Consider the following 19245-nt stretch of genomic DNA (forward strand, 5'->3'; position numbering starts at 1 on the left):
CCCCCCCCTCAGAGTGCATTTGCAGTTGTCCGTCCGTCTATCCAATTGTCCGTGGCATTCCTTCCGGGTGCGTAACTCCTAAACTGCTAAAATATTTAAGCTACAGTCATTTTTTCGAAAGTGTATTTTCCACCAAAATCAGATCGAGCTCCTGTAATCTGTAGATTTGAACATTTTAAATTTTATGGAGTTTATAGGTCTTTGACCTTCGAACCCTGCCTAGTCGTGACTTCTGGTGAGCGACCTAGGCCCCCAGGGCCCCTTCTTTATATCCCTTCCATCCACGTAGCATTGGTTTCTACAGACCGTTTGTCCGTTGACCGCCATAAGTTTGCCCGCTATTTTTCCCCTGAATTTGAATTCGGTTGGATTTCAATGAAACTTTACATGAAGTACTTGCTACTTTCATTGCGCATATTGCCCGGAAGTTCGGATTGTAAATTTTAGCGGAGCTATCAGACGAGTGATTTTAGCTCAGCTCATGTCGTGAGACATTCGTTTTCGACACGCGGTGTTCAATACAAGCTCTATTAACTAATGAAGTATAAATGTATAATAACTTATTATATTATTTCAGATGAAGGAAGCAATTAGGAGAAAAAGGAAGCAATTAGGGTGCTTGCCCAGGTCGAAGTACGACATTATTGTCAGATGTTTAAACGGATCGTTCGATGTCCCTGTGAAGAAACGGACACCTGAAGAGAATAATTGTTTGGCCATGATTAGAAAACGTAAGGACTTCGAGCTTGGTGACCGGGGTTCTTTATTGTGTGGCGGAAAGCAAGTCCTTGTGAAAGAAGATCTTCCTAGATTTGTTGAGAAGATGTTCATGGAAAACAAGGGATGTGGAGCAAGGGTTATTTACAACAAACTGAAAGTAAATTACACGGGGTTCTCGGAACAAGCTATCCTTGAAATACTGTACAATAGCAAGTATTACCATGAGAAGTATCCGAGATTTATAAACAAGCCAAAGCCAAAGACAATTACAGAAGAGGAACCAGGCAAAAGATGGCAGATTGACATAATTAACATGAAAAATCAAAGTGTTAGCTACAAGGGGTCCACATACAGTTATATTCTACAAGTCGTGGACGTTTATTCTAGGTACGTTATGCCAAAACCCCTGAAAACGAAGAGTTCGCGTGAAGTTGCAAAGGCATTAGAGGACGTGTTGATGGTTAACCTTGCCCCTGACATCATCCAATGTGACAACGGACTGGAATTTAAAGGCCCTAGTATGAAACTTTTGTTGAACAAGTACAACATCAAAATGATCAATAGTAGGCCGTATCATCCTCAATCACAGGGCAAGTGTGAAAGGTCAAACAGTGTTATAAAGGCCAAGATTCTATTTGCAACAAAAAGTAAACGTGGATTTAACTGGGTCGAAGGGCTTCAAGATTTAGCCTATGCCATAAACACAAGTTTCAAACGAGTTCTTGGGGGTCTCACGCCCTTTGAAGCCTACTACGGAAGAAGTCATGTTTTTACCAAAGAACGTCATAGTTCTCGTGAAATAAAGAAAACCATACGGCGAGCTGTTGAAAAACGCAACTTCCCCAAGCAAGTACAAAGTAGGAGAGACAGTATTAATTCGCTATCCCTTTCGAAAATCCAGGGTGCCAACCAAAAGATATGTTATCGAAGGCAAGGTAGAAAAAGTAAAACGAAATGGTGTTTATATCGTGTCATTTCAAGTACCGAACAAACCCGAACTTGGATTCGTAAGCAAATCGGTTGGGGTCGAAAACATGACTAGCCTAACTGTTGCGTTAGAGAAACAACGAAAAATTAAAAAACATTCATTAAAACAGAACCGCTCAGAGAAACAAAATCACAGAACTAAGTACTATCATGTTTTAACACACCATGAAAATCTGCAGTTGTTGGATGGGGTGAATATTGCCATGGACCCAAATCCGAATGGAAATTGTCAATTTGCTGCTATATCGCATCAACTTGGTAAAATTGGTATATACAAAGACGTAGATGCTTTACGTAAGGAAGCAGTCCATCACATTGTAGAAAACAGATATTTCTATGAAACTTTTGTCTATGATGAAACATTTGATGAATACGTTAAGAATATGTCTAAGAATGGGACATACGGCGACAACCTCACGCTCATTGCACTTATGAGAGAATATAATTTGCAGTGCCTGGTAGTTTCTACCCGAGGACTAGAACACTCATCAATTGTGTCAGCAGATGGAAAGTTCGATGGTGATGTTGGAACAATTGCATTGGGGTATTTCCCAGAAGGATTTGGCATGCATTACGTTAGTATCCGTATCAATCAACGCGTGTACAAGGACATAATATCACGCTTAGAACAGTCGTATGACAACGGTGACTCTGGCGACAGCGCTGCGTCTGGCGACAACGCTGCGTCAGGCGACAACGCTGCGTCTGGCGACAACGGTGACTCTGGCGACAACGGTGACTCCGGCGACACCGCTGCGTCTGGCGACAACACTGCATCTGGCGACAACGCTGCGTCTGGCGACAACGGTGACTCTTGCGACAACGGTGACTCCGGCGACAACGGTGACTCCAGCGACAACGGTGACTCTGGCGACAACGGTGACTCCGGCGACACCGCTGCGTCTGGCGACAACACTGCATCTGGCGACAACGCTGCGTCTGGCGACAACGGTGACTCTTGCGACAACGGTGACTCCGGCGACAACGGTGACTCCAGCGACAACGGTGACTCCGGCGACAACGGTGACTCCGGCGACAACGCTGCGTCTGGCGACAACGGTGACTCCGGCGACAACGCTGCGTCTGGCGACAACACTGCATCTGGCGACAACGCTGCGTCTGGCGACAACGGTGACTCTTGCGACAACGGTGACTCCGGCGACAACGGTGACTCCAGCGACAACGGTGACTCCGGCGACAACGGTGACTCCGGCGACAACGCTGCGTCTGGCGACAACGGTGACTCCGGCGACAACGGTGACTCTGGCGACATTGGTGACGTCTCTGTGTGTTCAGCCCTGAAAGAGCTTCAAGATATGATAAACAATAGGAGGGCACAGAAGCGAACGACTTTTCCATTTCTGATGTTACCACTTCACATTCAAGTTGAAATTTTTAAGTTCTGCATACAATCAAACCCGTCAATCCAGTTTGTGTTGGCGAAGGTCGGCAAACCCTTTAGAGATTTAATAAGGTCAATGAGTTTGCAAACACCTAGAATTTACATTCGGCCGGATATTGGACTAGATACTAGTAACAGAAATCCTGTTAGCGTTCGTTTCCTATTAACAAGAGCGGGCAGAAACAGCGGTCTTATTTCGGCAATAAAAGAAATCATCAAGGGGCCAAAATGGCGTGTTAGTGGAATCGGTTGGTATGATATCATAGATGTCATGTACAGACATTACAGGTGAAATATACATGTATATCGGTGTTTGGAAACCTGTTATGTTATTTTTGTGATTGATGATTATGTTCTTCTACCGGAAATTTGTTGTCATTTGCTCATTTACTGGTAACTTTTTACGAAGCACATTTGGGATATTTTGGCTGCTACTAAAATGAATGTATATATGTATATTATGTCTTGTCAAAATGCTACAGTTGGATTAAAATTTAAATGCTGTTCTATGTTCTTCAATATTACTTTGAAAAATCCTGTCAGTATACCAATAAATGAAAAAAGTACAAGTTTGTTGAATCTCTTGAATGAAACAAATTATAAAATACAAAATGTAAAATGAATATGTGATGATGATGATGACAAAACATTTGTGATGATGATGATGATAAAAAAATTGTGATGATGATGGTGGTGGTGATGATGATGACAGTGGTTATGATGATTGGGGTTTGATGATTGTGGTGATGATGATGATGATGATGATAATGATGATGATGATGATGATAACAAACGTTTTGGGATGATGATGACAGCGATGTTTATCGGACGATGATGATGGTTATAATGATGATGATAAGTTTTTAGATGATGATGACGGCGATGTTTATCGGCCGACGATGATGATAATGATGATGATGATAACAAAATATTTGTGATGATGATGATGGCGATGTTTATTGGCCGATGATGATGATGATATTCTCATCGTCGTCATCATCATCACAACATCCTCATTATCGACCGAAAACATCGCTGTCATTATCATCACAAAAAAAACTTTTGTGATCACCATTACGATCATGATAATGGATATGATGATGTTGGTTTTGATGGTGATGATGATGGTGGTGTTGGTAAAGATAACAACGATGATGATCATTGGGGTGTTGATAATTGATGTGATGATGATGATGATGATGATGATGATGATGATGATGATGAGATAACGATGATGATGATGATGATGATGATGATGATGATGAGATAACGATGATGATGATGATGATGATTACGATGATGAGTGTGTATCATATTCGGAACGAATGTGGTACATTTTTCATCCGAATATGGTACAAGTTTGTACCATATTCGGTCAGGCATTTTACCCCAAAACTGCAGACACGTATATGGTACAATCAGACAGTTGTACCATATTCGGCCGAATATGGTACAAACTTGTACATATTCGTTTTTGTACCAAATACGGTCCGACATAGCCACACGCTAACCATCTGTGTAAGCAATAGCAACAACAATACATACAAGAAGAACAACAACACATTCAACAAGAGGTAAACCCGCATGAGCAGTTATTACATTAACATCAATATTAACAGCAGCAACAACAAAAGTACACAAAATTGCATTAACAAAAAAAAACTTTAATTACAAACAACATTAATCACATTCATCTGTCAAAACAACATAAGTAACGCCGATATGAAAATATATAAAGCGACGATTTATCTTTAACTTGATATTTATGAATTAAAAGTTTGGCATTTTTGCCTTGCATTCATACAATGACAGATGGTATTACGTAAAAGTAATCCGTTTATAATATCAAGAGTGGTATTTATGCTTTGTTTACGCACTAATCCTTTATTATTTCCTATACTCTATGTGTAATTCGGTACGCGTGTAAGGACACATCTGAGTGTACTTGTAAAGACAATGTACTTGTAGCTCTGTTACTTGTAAAGACAATGTACTTGTAGCTCTGTTTTGAAATATTGCAACACACTTCTACAGCTTCTAAATTTGGGGTAATGTAGAACAGAACATATCTTTAGTTCTGTTCACATGTCACATAATACATCAGTAATCCCTCATTTGTTTATTTGAAGGATTTCTTGTATTGCAATTATATTTTTCAGTTTTGAACACTTTTAATGCTGAAACTATATATCTTTAACTGTAAACTGCTCTTTTGGTATATTTATACTTATATGTTTATATACAATTGTGTTAACATATTTTAAGACTAGTTTTAATGTATTAAGTGTGCAGCAACAAGAAAGCATAGTTGACGGACATGGCCTATAAAACATGTGTTTACGTTTGTTTTATTTGCCGGATTAGTCTTAATGAAGGATTGTTTCGGTCATAAGGCAGAATTAACTCCAACCCATAACCTCACGTCTTATTAAAGCTCCCTTTATTATTCAAGATAATGTGTATTCAGAAAGTCCTTGCTATACATTCGCATAGTTGTAGAGATCATTTAAGATTCATTTTGAAAGCCCATACCACTTCTTTGCAATAAGATGCACTGTAGTTTTAATTCAAGTATATTTATACAAATGTATATTGAAGCTTACTTTTCTCTAAAATTCTGGCGGGCTTGTTTTCAGCCTCCGTTGGTCAGTCGTGCGTGAATCCCACACGCACGTGCAGCACGAGCAACACCGAATGTGACACTGGTTTCACGGGCACGTGCCGTTGCTCGAGCGGCTTCGTGCAGAGTGGCACGAGTTGCGTCATCGGCACTGGTAAGTCACGTGCACCTGGTGTCTGTTCTTGCGTGTTGATGTTGTTGTTTTTTCTTGTGGGGATGGGTATACATAAATGTGCTTTATTTTTAGTAAATGTCTCTTTGTTGGCTTTAAAAAAAATAGTTTTTTGTTGTATATTGATTATGCATTTACTTCCACGGACATAATATTTCTCGTGTCTTTGTCGTAAATTATGTTAAAATTATTTACACAGTGAAAATTATTAGCGTGTTATCCATCTTTATTATTAATAGGTTTATAATTCCAGTTTCTCGTTCATTTATAGTTTTTGCGTTCTCAACATTATCATCAGCTTTTTGTTCTTTTTGATTCCATTACCTCTCATTCTGCTTTTACTTTCACAAACGCGCACGCACTTTTAGATACTGTAGACTTGCACCACTATAAACCCCACCCCGAATACAAATATTCTCACCACCATCCGGTCGATTTCCTGCTCCTTTGCAGCCAGTTTAGGTGAAGAATGTGCGAACCCCGCGAGGCCGTGTGTGGCCGCCAACTCTGTATGCGGGCCTTTGGGTACTTGCGTCTGTGACGTCAATTTAGTCCAATCAGGATCGACCTGTGTGACGAGCAATGGTTAGACTCATTTTAACGGGTATTCAAGTTTGATAGGTTTTTATGCTCGTGTTTGAAAAGTTGGCTACGGTTTCGATTTAAGTGCCGCTCGAGAAGTCTGCACAATTATTACCATTAAATGGAATGTAGGTGCACCTTATCAACAAACGCTCCTATGTTAGACTTGAGTATGACTTAAGAAATAATAAGACTTTTTGACTTCAACTATATGTGGTCCATATTAATATGTCGGACCAGTTCTTAGAGGTCAGATCCCCTTTCAGTCGGTCTGGGGGACCCGTGTTCGAACCCCACCCGCACCTGCTTTGTGGCCAACTCAGGATGCGACCCTCAGGCAGGGTTCACCTGTCAATGTACCAACGGGTTTGTGCAGTCCGGTTCCACGTGCATTGTCAACAATGGTAACTCACTCGTGCGATGCCCTGTTTGCTTCCTTTCGTATCGCTTGCCTAACTTTTAAGTATGGTAAAAATCTTGTCTTTTCGTGTTTACGTGTATACTTTATCGGGTTGGTTTCGTAACAGTTCGCTATTGTAAAAACATGAACACTTTTTTTCTTGTAATTGCTGTGCATCAGTAACTATGGTAACACATCGGGTTTTGTGTGGTGAATTGACACCCTTTATAATTTATATACCTTTGTGTTGTGTAACCGTTTATTATGGTAAACATGCGATCTTTGTCACATAGGATGACTTTTATATCATATCCCATGTGATTGTCTTATTCAATATGCAATACGTATATATTATTACATTGTCTTTTGGAATATACGGGCTTTGTATCGGATTTGTAATCCTTATCTATGGTAACAACCTCGTCTTCAGATAATCTCTTTTTGTATCGGTTGCCTAACACTAAATAATTGGAAACAAGTGTGTTATAAATTAGTACATTTTTATATGTATCTGTGGTAAAAGGCTGTACTGAATTTGCAGTTGAATTGTGTGACGCATCAGCACTCGAATTATGGTCGTAGTACTTAAAAAGTAATTTTAAGGAATTTCAACGGGTGTCGTCTTTTGTTTCTTCTAAGTTATTTAGCTTCATCACAAAAATTAAGAAGATAAAATAGAGAGGGGAATTTGTGTTTTAATTTATGGAGTCAGTAGAAGATGTAATATTTTCATGGGCTTAATATGTGAAATATAGTAACTTTAGCAGAAAGTTTGATGCACGTGTATAAGCTTCCCCCTCCCCTGGCTCTTCTAACGTCACATGGTTACCGTATTGTGGCCTGGGTGCATTGTAGCCTATCTGAGTGAGTTCTGCAGAAACCCCACTCGCTCATGCATTACCGCCGATTCGGTCTGTAGCGCTACTGGAAGTTGCACGTGTAGCACGGGCTTCGTTCAGTCTGGATCGACGTGTATCTCTTCCAACGGTTAGATTCGTGTGCATCCTGTTGTATTGCCGTGTTCCCGACCTGAGATCGAACTGCTGCAAACAGCAGATGCTAACAGTGATTATCTGACTGTTTAACGCGAATTGAACATTATTATGCTATTAAAATACACGCTATTTATATCAAACACGTCGTATAAACGCACAATTAATACACATGCGCATTATAGTTTTCTCACAATATATACTTATATATACATGTATTTGTATGTTGTGCACGCTTCACCTGTGTTTCATAAGGTTTACATGACTTTTACAACTAAGCAGGTCATCATGCGCCCTTCATTTCGTATCAAAGTATTGTATCTTGCAGTTTCGTGAAAATTTTCTTTTATCAAAGTAAATAAAGTTAAGAATGAAATTAAAATATAAACCATCGAAACTGTAGTATTTATATATTGCATGTAACATCGGGTGTATTTTTACGCTGACATGTGCCAAGTTTGCGCAACGTATTAGCGCACTTGTCGACATCGTATTTGAAGATTTGCACATGCATGTAGGTAATTCCATTTCATAAAACGTTAGCGACGAGTTTTAAACACTCCTTTCGGATCCTTAACCGGACATGCTTGCTATGGGTTCTTTCAGCCGGACTCGGCGACTCTTGCTCGAACCCCACCCGCACGTGCACAACTACGAACGCGGTGTGCAACTTCTCGGCGGAGAACACGTGCCAATGCGCGGGTGGATACGTCCAGTCCGGTCTCCTTTGCGTGGTCAGCACGGGTAAGATCACGTGCACGTCTCACGTCGTCATCGGTTGGTTGGTAACCGCGTGACATTTCTATCTACGAATGTGACGTCTCATTATTCTTCTCCTGCATCTCACGTGTTGTGACCACTATTTTCAAAGATTTTCATAGACGTGTCATCTTTTTATGTAGCGGTATGTCGTGTCCACGTGATCATTTGCGTTTTACTTGAAACAAGTGTGTTGTTTTGACAATCCGGTCTTTGTGCGATGACATGTATCCTGTTTTCTGGTTATGGTTATACATCACTCACTATGGTTACCAATCGGTTTGTGTGCGGTGAGTTTTATACCCTTTGTCTACTATTTATCCGTGTGCTTTGTTGCGATTTACTATGGTAAAAATCCGGTCTTTTTTATATGTGATATCTTGTATGCCTTTTCTCATTAGTTTGTCACATGAACTCTGTAATACTAATATATTGTTAAATTGTATTGTAGTGAAATACAGCCTTTGTATCGGTGTATAATTCTCCTCATGTATGGCAACAAAGTCGTCTTCAAATAACCCCTGTAGGTTTCGGTTGCCAAACACTTAACTTAAGTAAAAATGGTGTGATAACTTTTGTTGGTATGTCTCTTTTTTACCAGCCCCGACTTCATATAATAAAATCGTTTTATAAAAGGCTTCATTGGATTTGCAGTTCAAGTTGCATGACGCACCAGTAATGGTTGCATTTAGTACAATAGTAGATACCTCAACGATTGTTGTGTTTCTTTTCTTGTAAGTCATTTCGCTTCACCGAAATGGTGAAGAAAATTAAGAGAGCACGCATTTGCGTTTAAATCTACGGAATCAGCAGCCGATGTATTTTTGTCTATGCCTAAAATGTTAAATATAGTAACGGTAATAGTCAGTCTAATGCATGTTTATTCGGGTTTGTTTACCATTGGCTCTTGTGACATCACTTGGTTCAACGCATGTTATCCTATCTGGGTGCATTGCAGCCTCTTTGGGTGAGTCATGCAAGAATCCCACTCGCTCGTGCATCACCGCCGACTCGTTCTGTGGTGCTACAGGAAGTTGCACGTGTGGCACGGGCTTCGTTCAGTCTGGGTCGACGTGTATCTCCGCCAACGGTTAGATTCGTGCGAATCCTGTTGTTTTGCAGTGTTCCCGACCTGAGACCGAGCTACTTCTAACTGAAGATGCTGGCATTGATCATGTGACTCCGTTTAACCCATTAATGCCTAATGGACTCTCCCATCCTTCTAAATTGAATCAATTTATTCCCCATATTAGCGATGTCTAGTATATTTATTTCTATATTTATAAAATTTCTTACAGAAATTCCTTTTAGCAAACAACATAGACCCTGATGAGACGCCGCGTCATTCGGCGTCTCGTCAGGGTCTACGCTGTATGCCAAGGCCTTTTTTCCAGACGCTAGGCATAAATGGGTTAACACTATTGGAATAGCACCATGCTATTAAAATACATGATATATATATATATATATATCAATAACGCCATATCCATTCACGATCAACACACTTTTTATTCTTACAATATATTAACTGTCGTGTGTTGCGCAGCTTAATTTGTGAGTAACTAGGTACACATGCTAATAATTGTAACACATTCATCACAACCTCGGTTTCAACATGATCTTGAATTTAACGAATACTCAATACAAGCATCGTCTGTGGGGAGAAAAGCAGACCAATTGCTGCTGAACACACACACGTGTTTTACAACTAGACAGGTTACCGCTAATGCCTTTACAGTATAGACTTCGTAAACGTCACTTTCAAGTGGCATTTATACTAGTATGAAGCTTGTAACATCGGTTTTATTCCTACACTGGCATGCACCACTTAATATGCACGCTGAACAAGTACACAAAATATATGCGCACTTTCCCATATCATGTTTGAAGATTTGCACATGCATGAAGGTTATGCCATTCCATACAATGTATGCGGCGTGTGAGAAACAGTCCTTCCGGATTCATTACCGGGCATGCTTGATATGGGTACTTTCAGCCGGGCTCGGCGACTCGTGCCGGAACCCCACCCGCACGTGCACAACTACAAGCGCGGTGTGCGACACCTCGGCGGGGAACACATGTCAGTGCGCGGGAGGATACGTCCAGTCCGGCCTCCTCTGTGTGGTCGGCACGGGTAAGATCACGTGCACGTGTCCCATTGTCATATTGTCGTTCGGTTTGTTTGTACCCACGTGACCTTACTAACTACAGAATATGGCGCGTCAGCGTGCGTCTCCTGCATCTCACGTGATGTGATCACTGTATGTGGTAAGGCATATCGCCTAAATATTTGTGTTGTGTTCACTTGACCACGTGCGTCCAACTTAATCACTGCATTGAAACACGTGTATTGTTTTGACTGTATCGTTTATATGTGAACGATTGTTTGTTACCTTTTCGTTGGGCAGTTTTATGTTTTAATGCAAAATAATGTTCGTTTAAACTTTCGGTTCCTTTACTTGAGATTTAACTGATTATAACAACTTCAAGGTTTGCTCTTATTTTGAAAACACGGGTAGGAATTTTTTCTGGATGTTTTCTGAAGCGTTTTTTGCATCGTATTTAGCAAATATCGGGGAACAGTGTAGAACACCAGCAAAAACCTGCGTAACCACGTACTCGTTCTGTGGGCCGGACGGGTTCTGTGTTTGTGACTACGGTTACGTTCTGTCCGGAACGGCCTGCATCTTGAATTTCGGTTAGTAGGAGTGTTATACAATCCAATTATAGGAGATTCATGACAATTTGTACGTTCATGTGGTATTTAGACATATACACCTTATATGTACCTCTATTGGATTTTCTGGAGATTTTACAATTCAATTACTTTATAGTTATTTGATTCTATTTGGTATAACGGTATATTTTGCAATATCTGCCTTAATGAGTTAGTGTGATTTTTCTCTTATATTTTCTTCATTGGAATGAATGGAACATTTTTACAATTGCTGTTTTATTGAATAACTTATTGTATCTTTTTTTGAACTTGACGTTAAGTTGTGGATAAGCAATTCACTAGATAAAACTAGAACACGTAAACGTTCGCTACGCGACTTTCAGCCGGTCTCGGTGACTCGTGCGCGAACCCACCGCGCACATGTTCTGTCACAAACTCTGTGTGTGACGTCACTGCCAGTAGCACGTGCCAGTGTTCCAGCGGATTCGTCCGGTCGGGAGCATTCTGTGTGGTCGGTTACGGTAAGACATTGCACGGGACCTTTTCCCGCGGCGTCTTGCTGGTGCACTCTTGGCATTATTTTACTTAATGCACCTGCTTCGTGCTTAATTCACCCTGCGAGTTGGAGGCATAAACCTTGCAAGATATAATTTAGGAAAAAGGAGGATAATTCTAGTATGTAAGGAATTGCACCATGTATTACATGTATACTTCTTACAATCACATAAATAAAGTTAATAAATGATAATAATAATAATAATACTAATAATAATAATAATAATAATAATAATAATGATGATAATGATAATGATAATAATAATAATAATAATAATAATCATCATCCATCATCATCATCATCATCATCATCATCATCATCATCATCATCATCATCATCATCATCATTATTATACTTCTGATTGGAGTGAATGTTATCAGCTTTTAGTAATATGTTAATATTGTGTGTATTAATGTTCATGTATACTTTAAAATGCTGAACACGGTCAGTAGCACACGACTTCCGATTATACGTGTCAGTGCTCCGAAAGTTACGTCACGTTTTGGTCGATATGCATCCTTTATTTTGGTTCGCTCTTTCCGAGCATGTGCATGTCGTCACAGAGTTTCATCGGCTGCTTCTAAAGGCTTTCTTTGGGATAATCAGCGTGATTTGTTTGCATGATATATTTGGTCGACCGGTATTGTTGGGCTCTGATGCAACGGCAATTGGCTTCGATCGGATTGGATAAAAGAAAATATAAACGCAGTTGGATGGTTAAGTTTAGTACGGCGATTTGTTATGCTTTGTGCATGCACATATTTGCGTCTTACTGATACGGCGAATAGAGTTGAGATAGGTACAGGTCGCATGGGAACGTATGCATGGTGTTGCGGCTTTTCTTTTCCTTAATGCGTAGGCATGCCAATACTACATAAAGATTCTTTGGTAACATTGTTTAGGCTTTTCATGGTCGACTTTTTTGCGACGACAGGGTCGCCGTTTAATCCTTGTATAGATGCTATGTATATCACATGAACATATTCCTTTATATGCACACATTTGTCATATATATATATGTATTTATCCATACGTAACTCCCCTAATCCACGTGTCTTAATTGTATTCGCGTATTAACACGTCGGTGCGGCGACTTGGTGTATTGTTATGAACAAATCGTTTTGCTAATATTACAAAGCACTTTTTTATTTATCAACACACAGTGTATAAGTATATTATGTATTAACAAAATATATGCTTGAAAAAATAATGCATTTTAGTAAAAGTGCTTGCACAAGGAACCTAATCCTATAACTTAAAATCAGTTAAAAGCTTTTAAATATATGTTATAGTTTATACATACTCATTTCTAAATATATATTTTTTAATTGCTGCAATAAAACTTAAATATCTGTAATAAAATTATTTGAGAAGAACGATTACAAGTTCCTAAGTTTAATGCATACTTGGAAGAAATATTAATGTATAATGAAAGACGCTTTGTATTGGAGACTACATGTTTAATGTATTGTTAATATTTACAGTTATAGAATTCCTTAGCTGATTTCTCCGTTTGGTGTTTTTGTTGGATGTTTGCACTTTCTTCCCTTCTTATAGCTAACATCGGAGAGCCTTGCACCAACCCTAGCCGGAGCTGCGTCACGAGTAACACGGTCTGCGCCGGCACGTGCGTGTGCGCTTCCGGTTTCATTCAGTCTGGCAATGCCTGCTTCCTTAGCACGGGTTAGCAAATTTTTGGGCTACTGTTTCCTGTCGTGCCGTCGTTTTAGTCTTAAAAATCGAGGGTTAAGTGGTTAACTACGTAAGACTTGTCAGTCAGACACAACACTTCCACTCTCTGGAACGGTTGATTGCGACTTTGTAAATATATCTCGGTGATATTTAAATGTTTAGTACTACTCTGGTCTTACACCATTAATGCATTATTGTTTAAGGCCATTGACCTTGCTGTATCAGCATTGGTAATAGATGTTCAGAAAAAGCAGACAATGACTTTGCTATCGTTCTGTCTCCACTTCAAAAGTCTGGAAAAAACGAACCAAAGGAAACTCGTTCTAGCAACGGGTCTTATCCACATGATCAATTTTCTGTCCCTGATTTTATTTAAACATGGTCTTACAGTGACAATTGGCCAGTCGTGCACGAACCCCAGTCGCACGTGCACCACGAGCAACACGGTGTGCGGAGGATCGGGCACCTGTGTGTGCGCTAACGGCTTTGTTCAGTCCGGATCTACTTGTATTACATCCAATGGTTAGCAAAATTACGAATGTCTGAACTTACAAAAATTAAATTGTATTATCTTCCTTTTAAATTATATCTCTGTTGACTAAACAGTTAAAATGCTAAGTTTAAATACCTTCTACATATATTAGTATCACATAAAGCGGATCATATGTCCGTGATTTATGTCAAGAATTTTGATTTACTATACACAATATCCAACCGACCAGCTACTGCAAAAATGAACTGACCAGTTAATGTATATGTTTCTTGTGTACAGCCGCCCTTGGTGACCAGTGTGCCAACCCCTCAAGGTCATGTGTCACCGCTAACGCCATATGCGGAGCCCAGGGCTTCTGCGTCTGTGGCACGGGCTTTGTTCAGTCGGGATCCTCTTGTATATCTAGCTCAGGTTAGCGTCAGTTTTACTACTTATACCCATTTTGGTCAGGGTAACCTCAAGGTTTCTTGCGAATTCAGGATCCCCTATCATGGTGTTTCTTACACAACCACTTTATGTCGTGTCCAATGATTATTCTTTAATAAGTATATAGGGACTCTTACCTAAGAGTTGTCTTCTGTTAATACGTATATAAAGTGCCCATCAACATTATCAGTCCCAACTATCCCATACCAATCTATTGCAGCTAATATCGGCGAGAGCTGCGTAAATCCCCCTCGTTCTTGCGTCACAGGCAACACCGTGTGTGACACCCAACAGGGGGCGTGTACTTGTGCGTCTGGTTTTGTCCAATCAGGATCGACTTGCGTTTCTAGTTCTGGTGCGATATGTTTATATGCATTGTTTATTGTTCATAATCCTAAAAGTTGTTTTTGAAAAGTATTGAGATCTTGATATTTCTTTATAATTCATGTGATTTATTTTTAAATGTCCCCCGATGTATGTGTACTTAATCTTTCACAATATATCGCTAAGTGTAACACACAAACTTTTATATAAAGTTTACGCTAGTCGTTACTTATTCGGATTCACGCACGTTTCTCTTCTTCACACCCTTCATCCGTTCTACCAATATAAGTATTGTGTTCCTCATAGACTCCGTGACATTATACATTTTCTTCAACGACTCTCTTCACAGTGGGTCTAGGAGGCCAGTGCGTGAACCCAGCTCGCACGTGCACCATCGCCAACAGTGTGTGTGGCCCACAGGGCACCTGCGAGTGTGCTTCCGGTTTCACCTCTTCGGGTTCTTCATGCGTCATTAGCACGGGTTAGGAAGCTGATAGTAGACCTAGCTAAAGCGAACACCGTCGGTGGTTGAACTATACGCCCCACCCACCTCACCATAGCCTACACCACCACCCATACTTATACCACATACCGTATTCCCTTTTTAGACGCCCTTCTCCAAAGAATTGTTATACTAGTATATTTTCTTACTAAGTGTGTAGCTATTTGTTCAAGCACCCGCATTATGTGTTTCAGCTATAGAGTAGACATTAAGGAAGCGGGTTACATATTGCCATTCATATGTAGATTGCTCAATCATGGGATTTGTTTACAGCACAGCGTTTCTTGTATTCCATTCTTGAAGACCCAAAATGCATTTGCGTTCTAGTTAATATTACTAATTTCCTGATTAATATTAGAAGATTAAGAACATAATTTATGTGCTAAATATCATTATTTCGCCACTTTTTTAGTTCATGTTTATACGCACATGCTGCAAGCTTTGATGTGATAGCCTCTCTTTACCTCAGTGAATATTAATCATGCTTGACAAAGCAACTGTAGGTTTAACTATCATATAACATTAGTGTTGTGTGTTGGCATGAATGAAGTAGTTGCATAACAAATTAATTAACTAACTTAAGCTTACAAACAGGGAGTGCAGTAGACATAGGAGACTTTCGTGTCATAACAACGTGTGCTTAATTTTTGAAAGGGTGACTACCTGCGCAGTCTCCCATGTAAGAGATATCTGGCTTTTCTTCTTTATTTGGATCTATATGAATCTCGAAGTTTCGGTACTCTTGATAATATACCTTATATCAAGGGAGAAGACTGCGGAAAACTGTTCGTTCGACGGTATTGGTAGTCTCCCTTTCACACAGGAAATTTCTTCAACGCACGTTTTCATAGTTTGCTTTCATCAGATAATGCACATACCTGCTTACATGCATGTCTGGTACTAACACTACGCACACTTCGCCTCCAGCTGGCCTCGGGGACAATTGCACGACCCCTGCCCGTGCATGCGGTACAACTAACTCTGAATGTAACTCCACTAGTGGCCAATGTGAATGCAATCCCGGTTTTATCTCCAACGGCACGAATTGCTTCTCTACTGGTGGTATGCCCGAGCTTTCTTTTGGTCTGTATGCCCAACATTTGAGCCGCTTCTGTGAAAACAGGGCTTTATGCTTGTGCGTAAAGTGTCGTCCCAGATTAGCCTGTGCAGTCCGCACATGCTAATCAGGAACGACACTTTCCGCTTTAATGACATTTTTCGTTAAAATGAAGTCTCTTCTTAGCAAAAATCCAAATAAGGCGGAAAGTGTCGTCCCTGATTAGCCTGTGCGGACTGCACAGGCTAATCTGGGACGACACTTTACACACATGCATTATGCCCAGTTTTCTCAGAACACGACTCATTTGAAATCATAAAGCATTGCACTTGTCCGTGTATCCGTCTATACGTAAGGTACATTCCAAAACTTGCTTTTTTAGCTACCCTTTATATAGTTGGTGAATATCAATAATTATGCCACTTTGTCTGTTTCTACTATATAATATATATTTGCCATAATATAGTGTTTTCAACTAATTAAAAAACGGCGGCACCTTTGTTAATGTTTAGAAGATCGTAAAGAAACGCTTGATTTTTTAGACGAGTTTGACAGATGTTTTACCCGTACGCATATGAAGTCCCTACGGGTGTTTTAACTCATCTTCATTCCATGTCAGTATATATTGTAACTTTTTGTCTCAAGTGAAAGACCTTAATGTGTTGATGATTTGATGAAATGAATATTGGCTGTCACAAAGTGTGACATAATTATGGCCCATTGTAATTAGTTTTTTAACACGTTTAGGTATTTGGTTGGTATTTTGAAGTCAGTCGTCTTTATCTGACTCTTTATCTCTTTACACATGTGATGTGGTATTGGGAGGGGCGAGGTGGCGTTGTTGTTGAGGGGAGCATCAGTGTCTGTGGAATATCTTGTTATATTTTAAATTTTGAATATTTTGAATTATATTCTTATTGATTGTTTAATATTTTACCATAGCTATTTGTTTGTTTACCTGTTCTATCTTGCCATTTCTTTAAGAAAGGCCGTTGTTTCCACGCTCTAACCTAACTTAAAACAAATTAAGTTAATGTCTTAATGATTATATGTTTTTACGGAAGAACTTAAATTCATTTAGGCATTTTTGTTATCTTTTATCTATTTTACTGAATGACAAATCATAACAATATTTGCCGTCAAATAACACGTTTCAAACATGTGCACTTTCCAATATGCATATACATGTATGTACTAACTGATATTAACATTGAGTTATTAGTTATTTTGTTAACATAAAACACATCGTACTTGTAATACTTAATTCAATATAATAATATCTTGTTTAACAAAAAAGAGGCGCTATACTGTTTGACTTATAATATAGACAAAGTTATTCTCGAAAGATTGCGAACAAAGTGCCGACGTGCGTCAGACCTACCGTAGATGATTTCAAATATCTCATTATGTTAACGCATACAAACGCCTAAATCAACAATGTATTCATGTAGTGACATCATTAACTATTTTGTTTAGCAACGCTGGGACAGGCGTGTATCAATCCAACGCGCACGTGCAGCGTTCAGTACTCCGTCTGTCGTGAGGGCACGTGCCAGTGTGACGTAGGATATATACTGAACGGAAACGTTTGTCAGATGCGTAAGTTTGAAATTGACTTTTTGTGTTCGTTAATTTTTTAATGCCCCCGAAGGAGGTCATATAGTGATCGGACCGTTCGTCTAGTTTTCCGTCACACTTTGCATTTAGGCTTCGCATTAAGGTTTCGAAAAATGCTCATAACTTCTATGTCGCTTCAGATAGCAACTTGATGTTTGGCATGCATGTGTATCTAATTGAAATGCACATTTTGAGTGATGAAAGGTCAGGTCTTCCTTCAAAGTCAAAGGTCAAATATATGGCTTCACAGCGGCGCAGAAGGGGGCATTGCGTTACTGACAATCACATCTCTTGTTATTTATTTTTTCATATAACGGAACTGTTTGTTTCACATTCAAATGTATTATATAATGTAAATCCGTTGATACATTGATTTATGCCTGTTATAGTGCATGCATGATGATAACATTTTGGTATTCTTATATTAAAATGCATGCTTGTACTATTAAACGACAACATGTCTCATTTTGAACTTGTGTTAAGTATTCTTTACATTCTAAATATGTAAGAAACTTCGTTACATGGTTACTTCTTAATTAATCAAACAAAGCAACAGCAACAACAATACATGTTTAACATGTATGTTGCGCCTTTCAGCGACCATTGGCCAAGCATGCGCAGTGAATGTGGGCTGTCAGGTTACGGCGACAGGCGGGACCACCACCAACCCACAATGCATCACAGGGCGGTGCGCATGCCCTACCGGATACTATACGTACAATAACGTCTGCTTTGAAAGTAAGATGTTCCAAACTTTGATTGTCATGTCTTTCGGCAATTATAACACCAACTAACAGAGTAAACACTACATCGTCGGATACCCATGACTAATTCATTCCGTTACTCCCCAGCATTAGCCGTGGGACAATATAAGCAATACACGCCGTTTGGATCTTAACTGTAACATTTCAGTAGACCAATGGGATCGCAGTTTACAAAAAGAATACTCTTCGCTTTGGAGGTGTCAATGCTTCGCCTGGATAATGGCGGCCGCCATAGAAAATAAATGTGTGTTTTGTTGTAGCATTATAACAGGGAAAAATACAGGAATCTTTCATCAAAGACATCGCGCCCATGTAAGAGACTAGAGATACCTTTACTCTGAAAGTCGTTTAAATTCTCAATTTTAAAGTACTCGCATGCACGACGAAATTCCATTTCTCCGAACGACGCCATTTTGACAACAAACCCGAAGTCTCTAAAGTACGAGCTGTATCATTGGTCAAAATTATCCTCATGAAACCGTGAGTGATCTAATGAAATAATT

The 19245-nt window shown here is 39.6% G+C and overlaps 1 protein-coding gene across 7 annotated transcripts in view; it reads left to right on the forward strand.

Annotated features, from left to right (window-relative positions):
- LOC127867782 (multiple epidermal growth factor-like domains protein 10) overlaps positions 1-19245 on the forward strand; it is a 49253-nt gene that overhangs the window by 17909 nt on the left and 12099 nt on the right. For 3 of the 7 annotated variants that reach the window (XM_052409220.1, XM_052409221.1, XM_052409223.1), the window contains 12 exons: positions 5746-5883; positions 10631-10768; positions 11201-11332; positions 11695-11832; positions 13425-13550; positions 13950-14081; positions 14332-14463; positions 14699-14833; positions 15152-15283; positions 16232-16366; positions 17838-17960; positions 18576-18716. In XM_052409220.1, the coding sequence (XP_052265180.1) occupies positions 5746-5883; positions 10631-10768; positions 11201-11332; positions 11695-11832; positions 13425-13550; positions 13950-14081; positions 14332-14463; positions 14699-14833; positions 15152-15283; positions 16232-16366; positions 17838-17960; positions 18576-18716 (1602 nt within the window). The remainder of the gene's footprint in view (positions 1-5745; positions 5884-10630; positions 10769-11200; positions 11333-11694; positions 11833-13424; positions 13551-13949; positions 14082-14331; positions 14464-14698; positions 14834-15151; positions 15284-16231; positions 16367-17837; positions 17961-18575; positions 18717-19245) is intronic. The other 4 variants (XM_052409225.1, XM_052409226.1, XM_052409222.1 and 1 more) reach the window with 3 other exon arrangements.

The sequence above is a fragment of the Dreissena polymorpha genome, chromosome 2, assembly GCF_020536995.1.
Source record: "Dreissena polymorpha isolate Duluth1 chromosome 2, UMN_Dpol_1.0, whole genome shotgun sequence".
Lineage (NCBI taxonomy): Eukaryota > Metazoa > Mollusca > Bivalvia > Myida > Dreissenidae > Dreissena > Dreissena polymorpha.